Source organism: Octopus sinensis, linkage group LG15 (assembly GCF_006345805.1).
Source record: "Octopus sinensis linkage group LG15, ASM634580v1, whole genome shotgun sequence".
Classification (NCBI taxonomy): domain Eukaryota; kingdom Metazoa; phylum Mollusca; class Cephalopoda; order Octopoda; family Octopodidae; genus Octopus; species Octopus sinensis.
The window spans coordinates 29,085,325-29,097,706 of NC_043011.1; the positions used below are offsets into that span (position 1 = coordinate 29,085,325).

Genomic DNA, 12,382 nt, shown 5'->3' on the forward strand with positions numbered 1-12,382 from the left:
TGCCTTGGCCTTGTTATCTTATTTTCTTCAACATATATACATACACACATACAGAGAGAGACTGTGTCAGTGTGTGGGTTACCACTCAGTTTCCATCAACCAAATTCACTCACAAGTGGTTGATCTGAGACTATAATAGAAGTAATTTGCCATTCACACAAGAAGAGATTGGGTCAGTGACTTTCTTTTGCACCCCATACACTTCCAGTGCAGTTTATTGAGCAATGAAACAATGAGATGCCAAATTATTACTCACCTGAATCACTTTCCTCACAACATCTGAGATATACTTCAAGTTGCCATGAAGTGTATCTAAGAGATCATGCAACATCTCCACTGAAACCTTGTAACTAGGGTTCCCTGGCTCCATACATGTAGGATTTAATTCAGATATTAATCCTATTAAGTGTCCAATCAAACCTAAAGGCAAAAGATTTTGAGACTTCAGAGTACATTATATAGCATTTGTATGCTTCTGCTTTTCTCAGTTCTGCATTTAAAATCACTGAAAAGTATTTAACATAACAAATGTTTCCCATCCTACTATATATTGGTTGTTATTTAGTCTGAAATCAGACTAAATAACGATACTACCAGCCTCCATCTTCGGGGAAGAATTTTACATTTGAAGTGTTGACTGATGATGGAGTTAAGCTACAGTCATTATTTTGGACCACCAAGTCCCCAGAAACAGCTGTTGGACTCGGAAAACTCTTACTCAATCCCTTTAATTCCTGATATCATTTATACTCTGTGTAAGTCGAACTTTTTTTATATGCATACATAGGTACATTTTGGGACTTCAAAGTTATGAGAGAATGCATGATTAATGATATGAAAGCAGGCAATCTAGAAACAATTGGATAAAAATCTACAGATTCATCATTCCAAATATATCATCCCTCCTTCTAAGGCACACAATGGCTTGGGAATGAAATTTGCTTAGGGGGTACAAACAAGGTCTTATTGAAAAATAGCAAACTCTTATTGTTCTTTTTTTTTTTTTTTTTTGTCCCTTGAGAAGAAACCTAACTTCAAGCTAATTTTTACAGATCACTTTTTGCACAATGTTTTATAAAACCTGGCAAATGAGCAAAAGCATTTTAGCAATGGCCATCCCATCTTATATTTTGTATGTTTTTTTTTGCTTCTGGTAACATTTATCTAATTTTACAATATCAAATGTAGGCTTAAATATCATTTTTAAGACGGTCAAGAACGATTTAATCCTTTTTTACCGCATTTCTGTTGAAATAGATTGCATTTGTTCCAATTAATAAGAAAATGACAAAAACTTTAATGAAATAACTGTAATAATGAATTGATGTTTGGAACATAAATTTACGTGAAATTTTGATGAAAGGTTTTAATTTAGAATACATTTGTATTAAAGGACTCAGGTGAGTTAGGGTAAAGGGAAACATGGCTGCTATTTTTAGTAGATGAAATGACCACATAACTGTTTATTTGTTTTAGCTTCTTGCTTTGTTAGCCATGCCTGTGCTCATGTATACACCTAATTAGTCCTAATTAATGCAGTAATGATAGAAACAGCACATTTATGTTCACTCAAATACAGAATAACAGCCAGTACTAAAACTGACTGATACCAGCCACATATTTACTTACCTTGTTCATACAAATCTGACATATTAGTCTCCTTATGTCCTACAATACATCGCAATATCTTGACAATAGTCTTCACAGCACTACTAACAGGGTTATGTTGGTGATCCTGAAAACAAAAATAAAAGTAAGTCTTAATCCTTTAGCATTCAAACTGGTCATCTCCAGCTCACATATTCTACCTGTTTTATATTCAAATCATCTAGATCCAGATTCTCACACCTTTCCTAAAAATGAATATTCACATCATTGGAACTTCAAAGTTATGAGAGAATGCATGATTAATTTAAAACAATATAAATAAATACACATAATATTTGACAAAGTTATATGAATGCTAAGGGGTTAAAGTAATAAAGCTTGCACATGATCATAGTGAGACAAATGATGAAAATAATGGGGCTTTTTTGTTTTGCTTTGTTTGTTTGTTGTTTTAATTTAGACGCAAAACGAAATTTTGTAAAAGTAAGTTACAGTAGATTCAATCAACATTTAATATATTATTAGGCGCGGGCATGGCTGTGTGGTTAGGGAGCTTGCTTCCTAGCTATATGGTTTCAGGTTCAGTCCCACTGCGTGGCACTTTGGGCAGGTGTCTTCTGCTATAGCCCCGAGCCGACCGAAGCTTTGTGATTGAATTCGGCAGGTGGAAGTTACTGCTGTGTATGTATATGTGCATGTAGGTGCTTGTGCCTCTCCGAAAGAGAGAGGGATTACTGAAATTTATTGTTTCTGGAAATATAAAAGGCAAAAATCAATGTAGAGAACTAAATATTGGAAAATACTTAGCCTGTTTATATTAGACACAAGGAGTGCCAATTTCGGAAAGAAAATAAAAACAGAATCACTAACCGGAATCAAACTCCATATCTCAGTGACATGAGTGGAGAGATATGAAGCAACACACAATAATGTGGTTCTGATGCACTATGTCTGAGAAAAAGACTGGATGATCACAGGTGGAATGCTTTTGACCATAGGTCTGTTTGATCAACAACTGGGCTAAACACACTTTACCCCCCCCCCCCCACATATATATGTGTGCGTGTATATATATGTGTATATATATATATATATACATGTATGTATATACATATGTGTGTGTGTGTATATGTGTGTATATATGTGTGTGTGTGTGTGTGTATATATATATATATATATATATATATATATATACACACACACATGAATTAAGTATGAAATTGTTACTCACAATCAAAACTTGAAAAATGACTGTAATTAGACAATGTTTTTCAATATATTTTATAAAACCAGGACTGTGGTCCAATAGAACACCAAATAGTTTGAGGGCATAGCTTGGTAGAGGATCTTGATCAAGTAGGATCTGCTCACATCTACAAAAGAATGTAACAAATAATATTGCATTCTATAGACTAAATCAAATAAAATATAACGTTTATCACTGTCATCATCAACCCAATCATCTCACATACGCTACACCCTCACCAACTGATGCGAGCACATACTTCAATAAGCCTTCATTCACCATTCATCATTATCATTATCATCAGCATAATGTCCACATTTCCATGCTTGCATGGATCAAACAGAGTATACCAAGGCAGATTTTCTATGGCTGGATACCTTTCCTGTCACTAACCCTTGTTTTCTCCATGGCCAGGCATAGTTTTGCAGAACATTGAAAATGAATGACATCCACTTACAACAATCATGCAATATAAAGACAAGGACATAGAAACACACACACACATACATATATACAAACACACATGCACAAACACACACACACACAATGAGCTTTTTTAGTTTCTGTCTACAATTCCACTCACAAGGCTCTGATCAGCACAGGGCTATAGAAGACATTTGCCCAAAATGCTACTCAGTGGAACTATGTGGTTGGGAAACACAATCATGCCTAAGAAAATTAGTGGTGGTCTCAATCAGCAGAAATTATTCAATGAAATTCCTAAGTTTGGATAAGTTTGTACGCCATGGGGAGAAGAGAATATTGACTTTTTGCTTCTACTCTTTTATCTGGGAGTGAGGAAAAAAAAAGGTATGGTTCTATTTTTATAAGAAGTCATAACTAGTTAACCCATTAATTAGGGTGTCAGTTGATTCACCTACCAGTCTATTTGTAGACAGAGCAACATTCCATACTTGATCAAAGGTGCGAATCTGACCTTCAATGACCTAAACTAATCAAGTATTTAAGTACAAATTAAATATGTTATCTAATGGCGGGTGCTAGCGGCAGTGGTTTTGGCAGCAGCAGTAGTGGAGGCGCAATGGCCCAGTGGTTAGGGTAGCAGACTCACGGTCGGAGGATCGCGGTTTCGATTCCCAGATCGGGCGTTGCGTGTGTTTATTGAGCGAAAACAACCTAAAGCACCACGAGGCTCCGGCAGAAGGTGGTGGCAACCCCTGTTGTACTCTTTTGCTCCAACTTTCTCTCATTCTTTCTTCCTGTTTCTTGTCCCTGACTTCCTACGTAACCGCTGAGCCTGGATGCGCATTCATCAATCCGTTGATGCTCTCGGTGTTGGGGGGTTGACCTGCTTTCTCTTCTGCGGGTCTTACGAATAGCAAAGGACCACGTTTCGGACTTCTCCCACTAATGGGATGAAGACCGCTTCACTCAACAAAACAAACAAACAAACAAGCAGCAGCGGTAATGCCAGTAGAAGTGGTGGTGGAATTTATTTTGCAGTATGATCTTAACAACTAAGGAATCCAGATCAATTGGTAAGACCTGCAACAGGATTCAAATAATGATCGTCTTCCTCTCATTCACACACAATCTCTTGGATTATAATACTTTATCCATCCAGAGTAAGATGACATTGCTACAACAATACAGTTAATTTGGAACTAATGGATTATTCTACTTGCACATACTGGGGGAGAAGATAGTCATCAATCAAGCTGTGTAGCTTCTTAGTGAACTGTCCGTCTCTATGACTGTTCTGTTCTTGTCCAAGGTAAAATGATGCCAATTCAGCTACAAGCCAAAGGCATGACTCTCTTGTTGGGGCTGAAAGAGAAACAGAGATGATATATATTATTATATGAGAGAGAGAGAGAGAGAGAATTTTCATTTGATACAGTTATGGGGGCCTTTTCTGTTTTTCTTTGTCTTGTAAGTTACTAGTACCCACACCATGAGTAAAGGACCCACTTGGTGCTATGAAGGGCATCCAATCATAGAAACCATGCCAAAGTAGATATTGGGGCTCAACACAATCCTGCGATTTGTCAGATCCTGTCAAACCGTCCAACTCATGAATAATGATGATGGTGGTAGTGGTGGAGATGGAGGGGGTGATAATGGTGGGGGATGGTGATGACAGCCTTCTCTAAGTTGTAGTGTGCAAGAGAAAAGAGTGCACTGGTATGGTCATGTGATGCATATGGATGAGGACAGCTGCATAAAGAAGTACCGATCCCTAAATGTGGTGGGAATCTGTGGAAGAGGAAAACCCAGAAAGACATGGGATGAAGTGGTGAAACTGTAAATGCCATGTTCATGATGCCTTTCTTATTGTTCAGTTCAAATAAATTTTACAAACTTTTTAGGTTTTCAAAAACATCAACAGTATCAAATTGATTCAATTATCTCATTCTACTATACACTTCCAATTGAATTTTTGCCTTTCTATCTTAGAAACCACTTGAAAATAAATGAAGAAATCAATCTCAAAGAAGGAACAAATGGGTAATAATTTCATACACAAGACTTACATCATCATCATTATCATCATCATCATCATTGTATTAATGTTTACTTTTAGGGTTAGAGAAATTTCAGGAATGGATGCAAGGACTGAAATACATAGACCTTATAGTTAATTTAGCAAATACCGAAGTATTAGTAAGCAGGAAAGCAGACAGGTTACAAATCCCTTCTGTGAAATGACCCTGTTCAATACGTAGAAAAGGTGTAGGTAGAAGTTCCTTTCAATGTACCCAGTGCAAGCTACGAACACATAAGAGGTGCCGTGGAATTGCAGGAAGATTAACTGACAAAGTAGTCTTTGTGTGTAGAAGATGTGCAGGTGGAATAAACACGAAGAATGTACAGGAAATAGATTTCCTCAAATGTCCAGGGGGGATCCTTGGAGATTGCAGATAGTTTTCATTATCAAGGTGACCAAATTAGCAGCAGTGGAGGCTGCTCTGGAAGAACAGTGCACATATATACGACAAAGTGTAAATGTTTGAAAGAGAAAAACTGGGTGTAAGAGGCATCAGTTGTAGTGCGCAAGAGAGAAGATTCTGCTGCTATGGTCATGTGATGCTTATGGATGAGGACAGCTGCATAAAGAAGTGCTAATCTCTAAATGTGGAGAGACTCTGTGGAAAAGGAAGACCCAGGAAGATGTAGGATGAAGTGGTGAGAAATGATCTTCAGCTCACAGAGGAAATGACAAAGGACTGAGACAACTGGCAATATACTATGCTTGAGAAGACCCACACAGAAAAAAAAAAATCCATGTATACAACACCCTCCCTACCCCACAACCTACCCGTGCTCACCATCAGTTTCCCCCTCCCCTCTATTTTCCCTTGCATGGAAAACAGACATTAAATGATAATGATGATGATGACAATGACGATAACAAGGAGGAGGAGGCGGATTTCAATAATAAACTCTATAAGAAATAAAGTCTTTCCTACTGACGAATGCTAGATAAAAAATGTTAGAAAAAAAGGCGGCGAGCTGGCAGAGACGTTAGCAGCCAGACGAAATGCTCAGCGGTATTTCGTTTGCCGTTACATTCTGAGTTCAAATTCCGCCGAGGTCGACTTTGCCTTTCATCCTTTCAGGGTCGATTAAATAAGTACCAGTTACGCACTGGGGTCGATGTAATTGACTTAATACGTTTGTCCCCTCTGTGTTTAGCCCCTTGTGGGTAGTAAAGAAATAGAATACTATAACCTACTATCTTGGCATGCTGTAAGCTGTACAAGGGTCCGTAACCAAATTCCAGTGATGACATCATAATGCTGCTGTAGAAGAGATGAATGCTGGCTCATAGTATAAATAACAGAAACAATTTGGGTGACAAAATCTGTGGTGCTTCCAGGTCCTGTCAGAGAGAAACAAAAGAACAAAAATTATATTCCCCAACTAATATCAGAAATAACGACTGAGATTAACTAAGTCCAGTTCTTTCACCAATTAGACATCATGTAAACACACACACACACACACACACACACACACATATATATATATATATATACACACACATAACCATAAAGACACATGCATGTATATAAGCATGTGTGTGTGTGTATATACGTCTAAGGTGAGTGTGTATGTTTGGGCTTATCTCTGTGCACCTATGTTTACAACTTCCATAGACAAACTTCTAATATGGCACAGGAGTGGATGTGTGGTAAGTAGCTTGTTTACCAACCACATGGTTCCTGGTTCAGTCCCACTGTGTGGCACCTTGGGCAAGTGTCTTCTACTATAGCCTCGGGCCGACCAAAGCCTTGTGAGTGGATTTGGTAGATGGAAACTGAAAGAAGCCCGTCGTGTATATATATATATATATATATATATATCTATATATATATATATATATATATATATATATATGCGTGTGTGTGTTTGTGTGTCTGTGTTTGTCCCCCTAGCATTGCTTGACAACCGATGCTGGTGTGTTTATTTCCCCGTTACTTAGCGGTTCGGCAAAAGAGACCGATAGAATAAGTACTGGGCTTACAAAAGAATAAGTCCCGGGGTCGAATTGCTCGATTAAAGGCGGTGCTCCAGCATGGCCGCAGTCAAATGACTGAAACAAGTAAAAGAGTGAAAAGAGTATGGCATCTAACCATACAATAGTGCTTCAAGAAATCATTGAAGCAACAGAAGATTGAAATAAAACCTCGATGACAATGATAATGCACACACACACGCACACACTCTCACATATTTGCATATATATATATATATCTGTAAATGTAATATGTGACAATTATTCGGAAGCTATGATAAAACTCCAAGTTTCGGATGGTGAGGTGGAAATCCATGCTGCCATCTCTTCAGTTATCCGGCCATAAGAAAAATCCGATGGCTGGATAACTGAAGAGATGGCGGCATGGATTTCCACCTTGGCATCCGAAACTCGGAGTTTTATCATGGCTACTGAATAATTGTCACATTTTACATTTACAGATAAATTCCTCTGTTTACATAATATCGAGGTCTCTTTCCTTCTTTTGTTGTCTTACCATTTTTATCAATATATATATATATATATATATATTAATTATCAATAGCAATTAAGGGTAAAACTAATTAATTACGAAGTAATCAATAAATTTCACCAAGTAGAATTCGGTATGAAAACAGGACCGTTATACGGTAAATTCTAGTAAAACTAATATTGAGGGGTCAGCAAAAGAAATGCATCACTGCATACCGAAGTTCAGAAATAGCAGCCAAAATCTAAGCCATTCCTTCTACTTAAAAAGGGTCTACCAGAGAAACCATAATACTTGAATCTTAGTCATCCAGGCAGAGGGTAACGTAACGAAAATCAATCAATATCCGAAAATCAATCAATATCAATCAATATATATATATATATATATATATATATATATATACACACACACATACTTATAAAAATGGATATTTACATAAATTGAATACTTTCAACAAATTTAACAAAATTGATGTGGTAGGGAAAAGAAAAGAACACTACAATACAGAAGAGGATAACAATGAAAACAACTCTACCAATGACAGCATCAATATTGGTTCCGTAAACTTCAATATCTTTCACATGAATCAAAAGATTCCCAATATCACGGCAGAATTTATCGTTGACAATCCGATTTCTAAATAACTGGATAGAGAAAAAAAAAAAAAAACACATACAAGAATCATAATCACTTTTCTCTTGCATTACTAAAAAAACTTTCAGTCTGGGATTACAGCCAATATTTTTTAAACAATTGTTTAGAGCAGTTTAACATTTTAATATTGTGTGTTTTTGTTTCCATTTTCAAATCTAAAAAACATTAAAAACTTCAATGTGAAGAAAGTATATCTCTATTTCAAGTTGTTTTTGTTTTTTATTTTATTTTATTTTACATCTTTTTTACATAATTACATCTTTTTTACATAATTACAAATTTAAATAGCTGTAAGTAAATTATGATGCCATGTAAGGTATGAGAATAAGATTTGAAGATGAAAAGTGCTTTTGGTGAAAGAGGATCCCAGTCCTAAAACAAGCAACTTCCATTTTAATCCACTTTGGAAGTAAGCTTTTAAAATAATATGAAGCTACTTAAAACAAATTTTTTTTTTAAAGAGAGGAATACTGCTTGTAGTCGTGAGGGGGGGGGGGCTGTAACCAACAGTAGCTCGATGCATTGCAAAGTGTTAAAATAGCTATCAGAAGTTTACAAAATTGTGATTTTTCCAATAAACTTATGAAGGGAAAAAAATTAACATATTAACAAACATATTTAAATATTTATCATTTATCAATAATTTTCTTTGCCGTTTGGCTCTAAATTCTGTTCTTTTCTCTTGTTTTAAATTACAATGTGAATATAATATATAAATGTATATATAATAAATCAAATCAAAATCGAAATCGATCAACATCAATGGAATTTGTAGCTGAGATACCAGTGCCGGTGGCACATAAGAGAAGCATCCGAACGTAGCCGTAGCCAGCACCGCATTGACTGGCCTCCGTGCTGGTGGCACGTAACAAACACCATCCGATCGTGGCCGTTGCCAGCCTCGCATGCCTTCTATGCCGGTGGCACGTAAAAAGCACCATCCGAGCGTGGCCGTTTGCCAGCCTCGTCTGGCACCTGTGTCGGTGGCACATAAAAAGCACCCACTACACTCATGGAGTGGTTGGCGTTAGGAAGGGCATCCAGCTGTAGAAACACTGCCAGATCTGACTGGCCTGGTGCAGCCTTCGGGCTTCCCAGACCCCAGTTGAACCGTCCAACCCATGCTAGCATGGAAAGCGGACGTTAAACGATGATGATGATGATGATGATGATGATGAATGAACAATGATATGTTGGTTGATTAAAACGAAGATATTTGCAAGACTAAAAGATTGGTGGAGGGGGAAACGATGAAAAAAAGCAACAGAAACTTAATCTTAGTTGCATCTTCAAGAAACTTTGACTTACATTACTGGAGATCAAGCTTGTAATGATATCAACTTGAGGTAAGGCTAAACGGAGTTGCCTAATTAAAATCGCATTTGATATGTGTTGTCTTTTGCTGATGGGATCAAGTGCATCCAGGATTTCCTCTGTAAGACAGGAATAAAAATAAACAAGAAATTAAGAATCTTAAGAATGTGTACTAACTCTTCTCAGTTCTTCTGACATAAGTGCACACTCAAACAACTCTACAGCCAATAATTAATTTTGTTTTCCTCATAACATTGCACTAAGCAGTATGACTGTCATTTCTACTGCAATCACCATTTTGCATTACAAATATCAATCCAAGGATTATATATTCAGGGTGAGTTACTAATATCATTTTTCTACATATTCCTCTCCAGACTTCAACATCTACAGTTTGTTCTTTTACAGTTATACACCATCATATGTGTATGTAGATGTATAGGATGGAACATGAATTTGAAGCTTAAAAGAAACTTACTTCAAAATAAAAGATTGTCTTAAGCACATCATGGTTTCTTTCTCTCTGTCCTCCAATCTCCTGCAAAGAGGACATCGGTACTACCCATCCTTGGTGTAACTGCTCAGATAAAGCAAAACTTTGTGAGCGAAATAAATTTGGCAATCAAAAAACTGTGTGGAAGCCCTTCCTGTTTTTGGTTGGTCATCTTAATCCATTGTCTGGTGTAACATTTAACATCACCATGGTGGCACGTAAAAAGCACCCACTACACTCACGGAGTGGTTGGCGTTAGGAAGGGCATCCAGCTGTAGAAACATTGCCAGATAAGACTGGAGCCTGGTGCAGCCTTCTGGCTTCCCAGATCCCCGGTCGAACCGTCCAACCCATGCTAGCATGGAGAATGGACGTTAAACGATGATGATGATGATGTTATGCAACCATTTGAAGCCCTTCCTCATCAGACTTCACTCTGTAGCAAACATTCAGTCCAGGTCACTGGTCTAAAGATAATTACCTCCCTTCCTTCCATTAACTTCAGAGACCCTGAAAAGGGTCATGAGCATGACTATGCATTAGATAAAAGTAGTAGTAGTAGTAGTAGTAGACAACATACTTATAATATAAGGCACAGATTGAACTATGACATCACAGAGTTTTGTCAAACATGATGTCAGATGGTCAGAAGTGGAATAATATTTGAATCGGCAACAGTTCCTTGAATGTCTCTTTCAATGTACATCATCAACCTAAAACAAGAAAAATAAAATAAAACATAGTCAAAACAACATGTAAAAGCATAGAGGCATGGCTGTGTGATTAAGAGGTTCCTAACCACATTCTTGTGGTCTTTTTGCAAACCAGGAACTATATTGTTCAATATAACCTTCTTAATTAATACAACAGAAAAAAACGGTGAGCAACCTGTGACCTTCTGGAGGGCTAAATGCAGCCTTCTGTAAGTAGTACAATATTTGAGGAATAAATCATTATACTGGAATATATTTTTTTGATTTAAATTTAAAACTTCTTTTTAACCAATTTCAAATTCCAGAAACATATATTTTACCTTTCATCTTTTACTTGTTTGTCATTAGACTGCAGCCATACTGGGGCACCGGCTTGAAGAATTTTTAGTCAAATGAATTGATCATGGTAATTATTCTGTCAGCCTCTTTTGCCAAACCACTAGGTTACGGGAATATAAACAAACCAACACCAGTTGTCAAGCAGTGGTGGGAACAAACACACACATATATATATAAATATATTATAATTTAGGTATTTAAGAGATACCACCATGCTGGAAATAGCAGCCAAAACTTGACTCTAAAACCACAATTTAATGTTCATATAGCAGCGTGGTGGTATCTCTTAGATACCCTAAATTATAATTTTAATGATAATTATTATCTTTGAATGGTTTTTATTTCCATGCTGGCCAGTTGATAAGATTGGTATTTAAATTTACGATCTTATCCTATATATATATATATATATATATATATATAAAAGCTTCTTTCAGTTTCTGTCAACCAAATTCACTCACAAGGCTTTGGTTGACCCAAGGCTATAGTAGACACTTGCTCAAAGTGCCATGCAGTGGGACTGAACCTGGAACCAAGTGGTTGGGAATCAACACTTGTAATTACTTGTTTAAAGAAATTATAACTGTGCTTAAAACGGAAACAAGAGGAAATTAAAAAAAAAATAAAAAAGCTATGGTGTGGTATTTATTCTGAAATTACCTCTTTTTAGATATTTTATAATCAGTTTTTCTGAATATCTTTTTTATCCTTATCCAGGCATAGCACAGTTTTTGTTTTTAAATACGAAGGCAGTTATCTTCAATATAGCTTTCCAACATAAACAGATTCCCTACATCTGCAGAAGCATGTTGCCTGTGGGATAATAGATTACTTACTGCAGGTCAAACAACAGCATAAAAGCTTTTTCATTGGTTAATGAATGATTCCTTACATTGGTGCAAAGCTCCAAACGTGGAAGTGAAAGGTATAGATGAATGAACAAATTACTGTCCCAAAATTAACTATTTCAGTGAAATCATAATCTTTTTAAAAACTCACTTTTATTTATGCTTATGTTTAATTTGTGTTAAAAGTGTATAAA

General features: G+C 36.5%; 1 protein-coding gene across 1 annotated transcript in view; it reads right to left on the reverse strand.

Moving 5' to 3' along the window:
- Nucleotides 1-12,382, reverse strand: part of LOC115219841 (serine/threonine-protein kinase ULK4-like) — a 57,621-nt gene that overhangs the window by 10,153 nt on the left and 35,086 nt on the right. Inside the window, 9 exon segments of the mRNA XM_036509458.1 lie at nucleotides 257-420; nucleotides 1,630-1,735; nucleotides 2,840-2,981; nucleotides 4,507-4,642; nucleotides 6,552-6,698; nucleotides 8,363-8,471; nucleotides 9,790-9,914; nucleotides 10,869-10,892; nucleotides 10,937-11,001. Coding sequence (XP_036365351.1) covers nucleotides 257-420; nucleotides 1,630-1,735; nucleotides 2,840-2,981; nucleotides 4,507-4,642; nucleotides 6,552-6,698; nucleotides 8,363-8,471; nucleotides 9,790-9,914; nucleotides 10,869-10,892; nucleotides 10,937-11,001 — 1,018 coding nt within the window.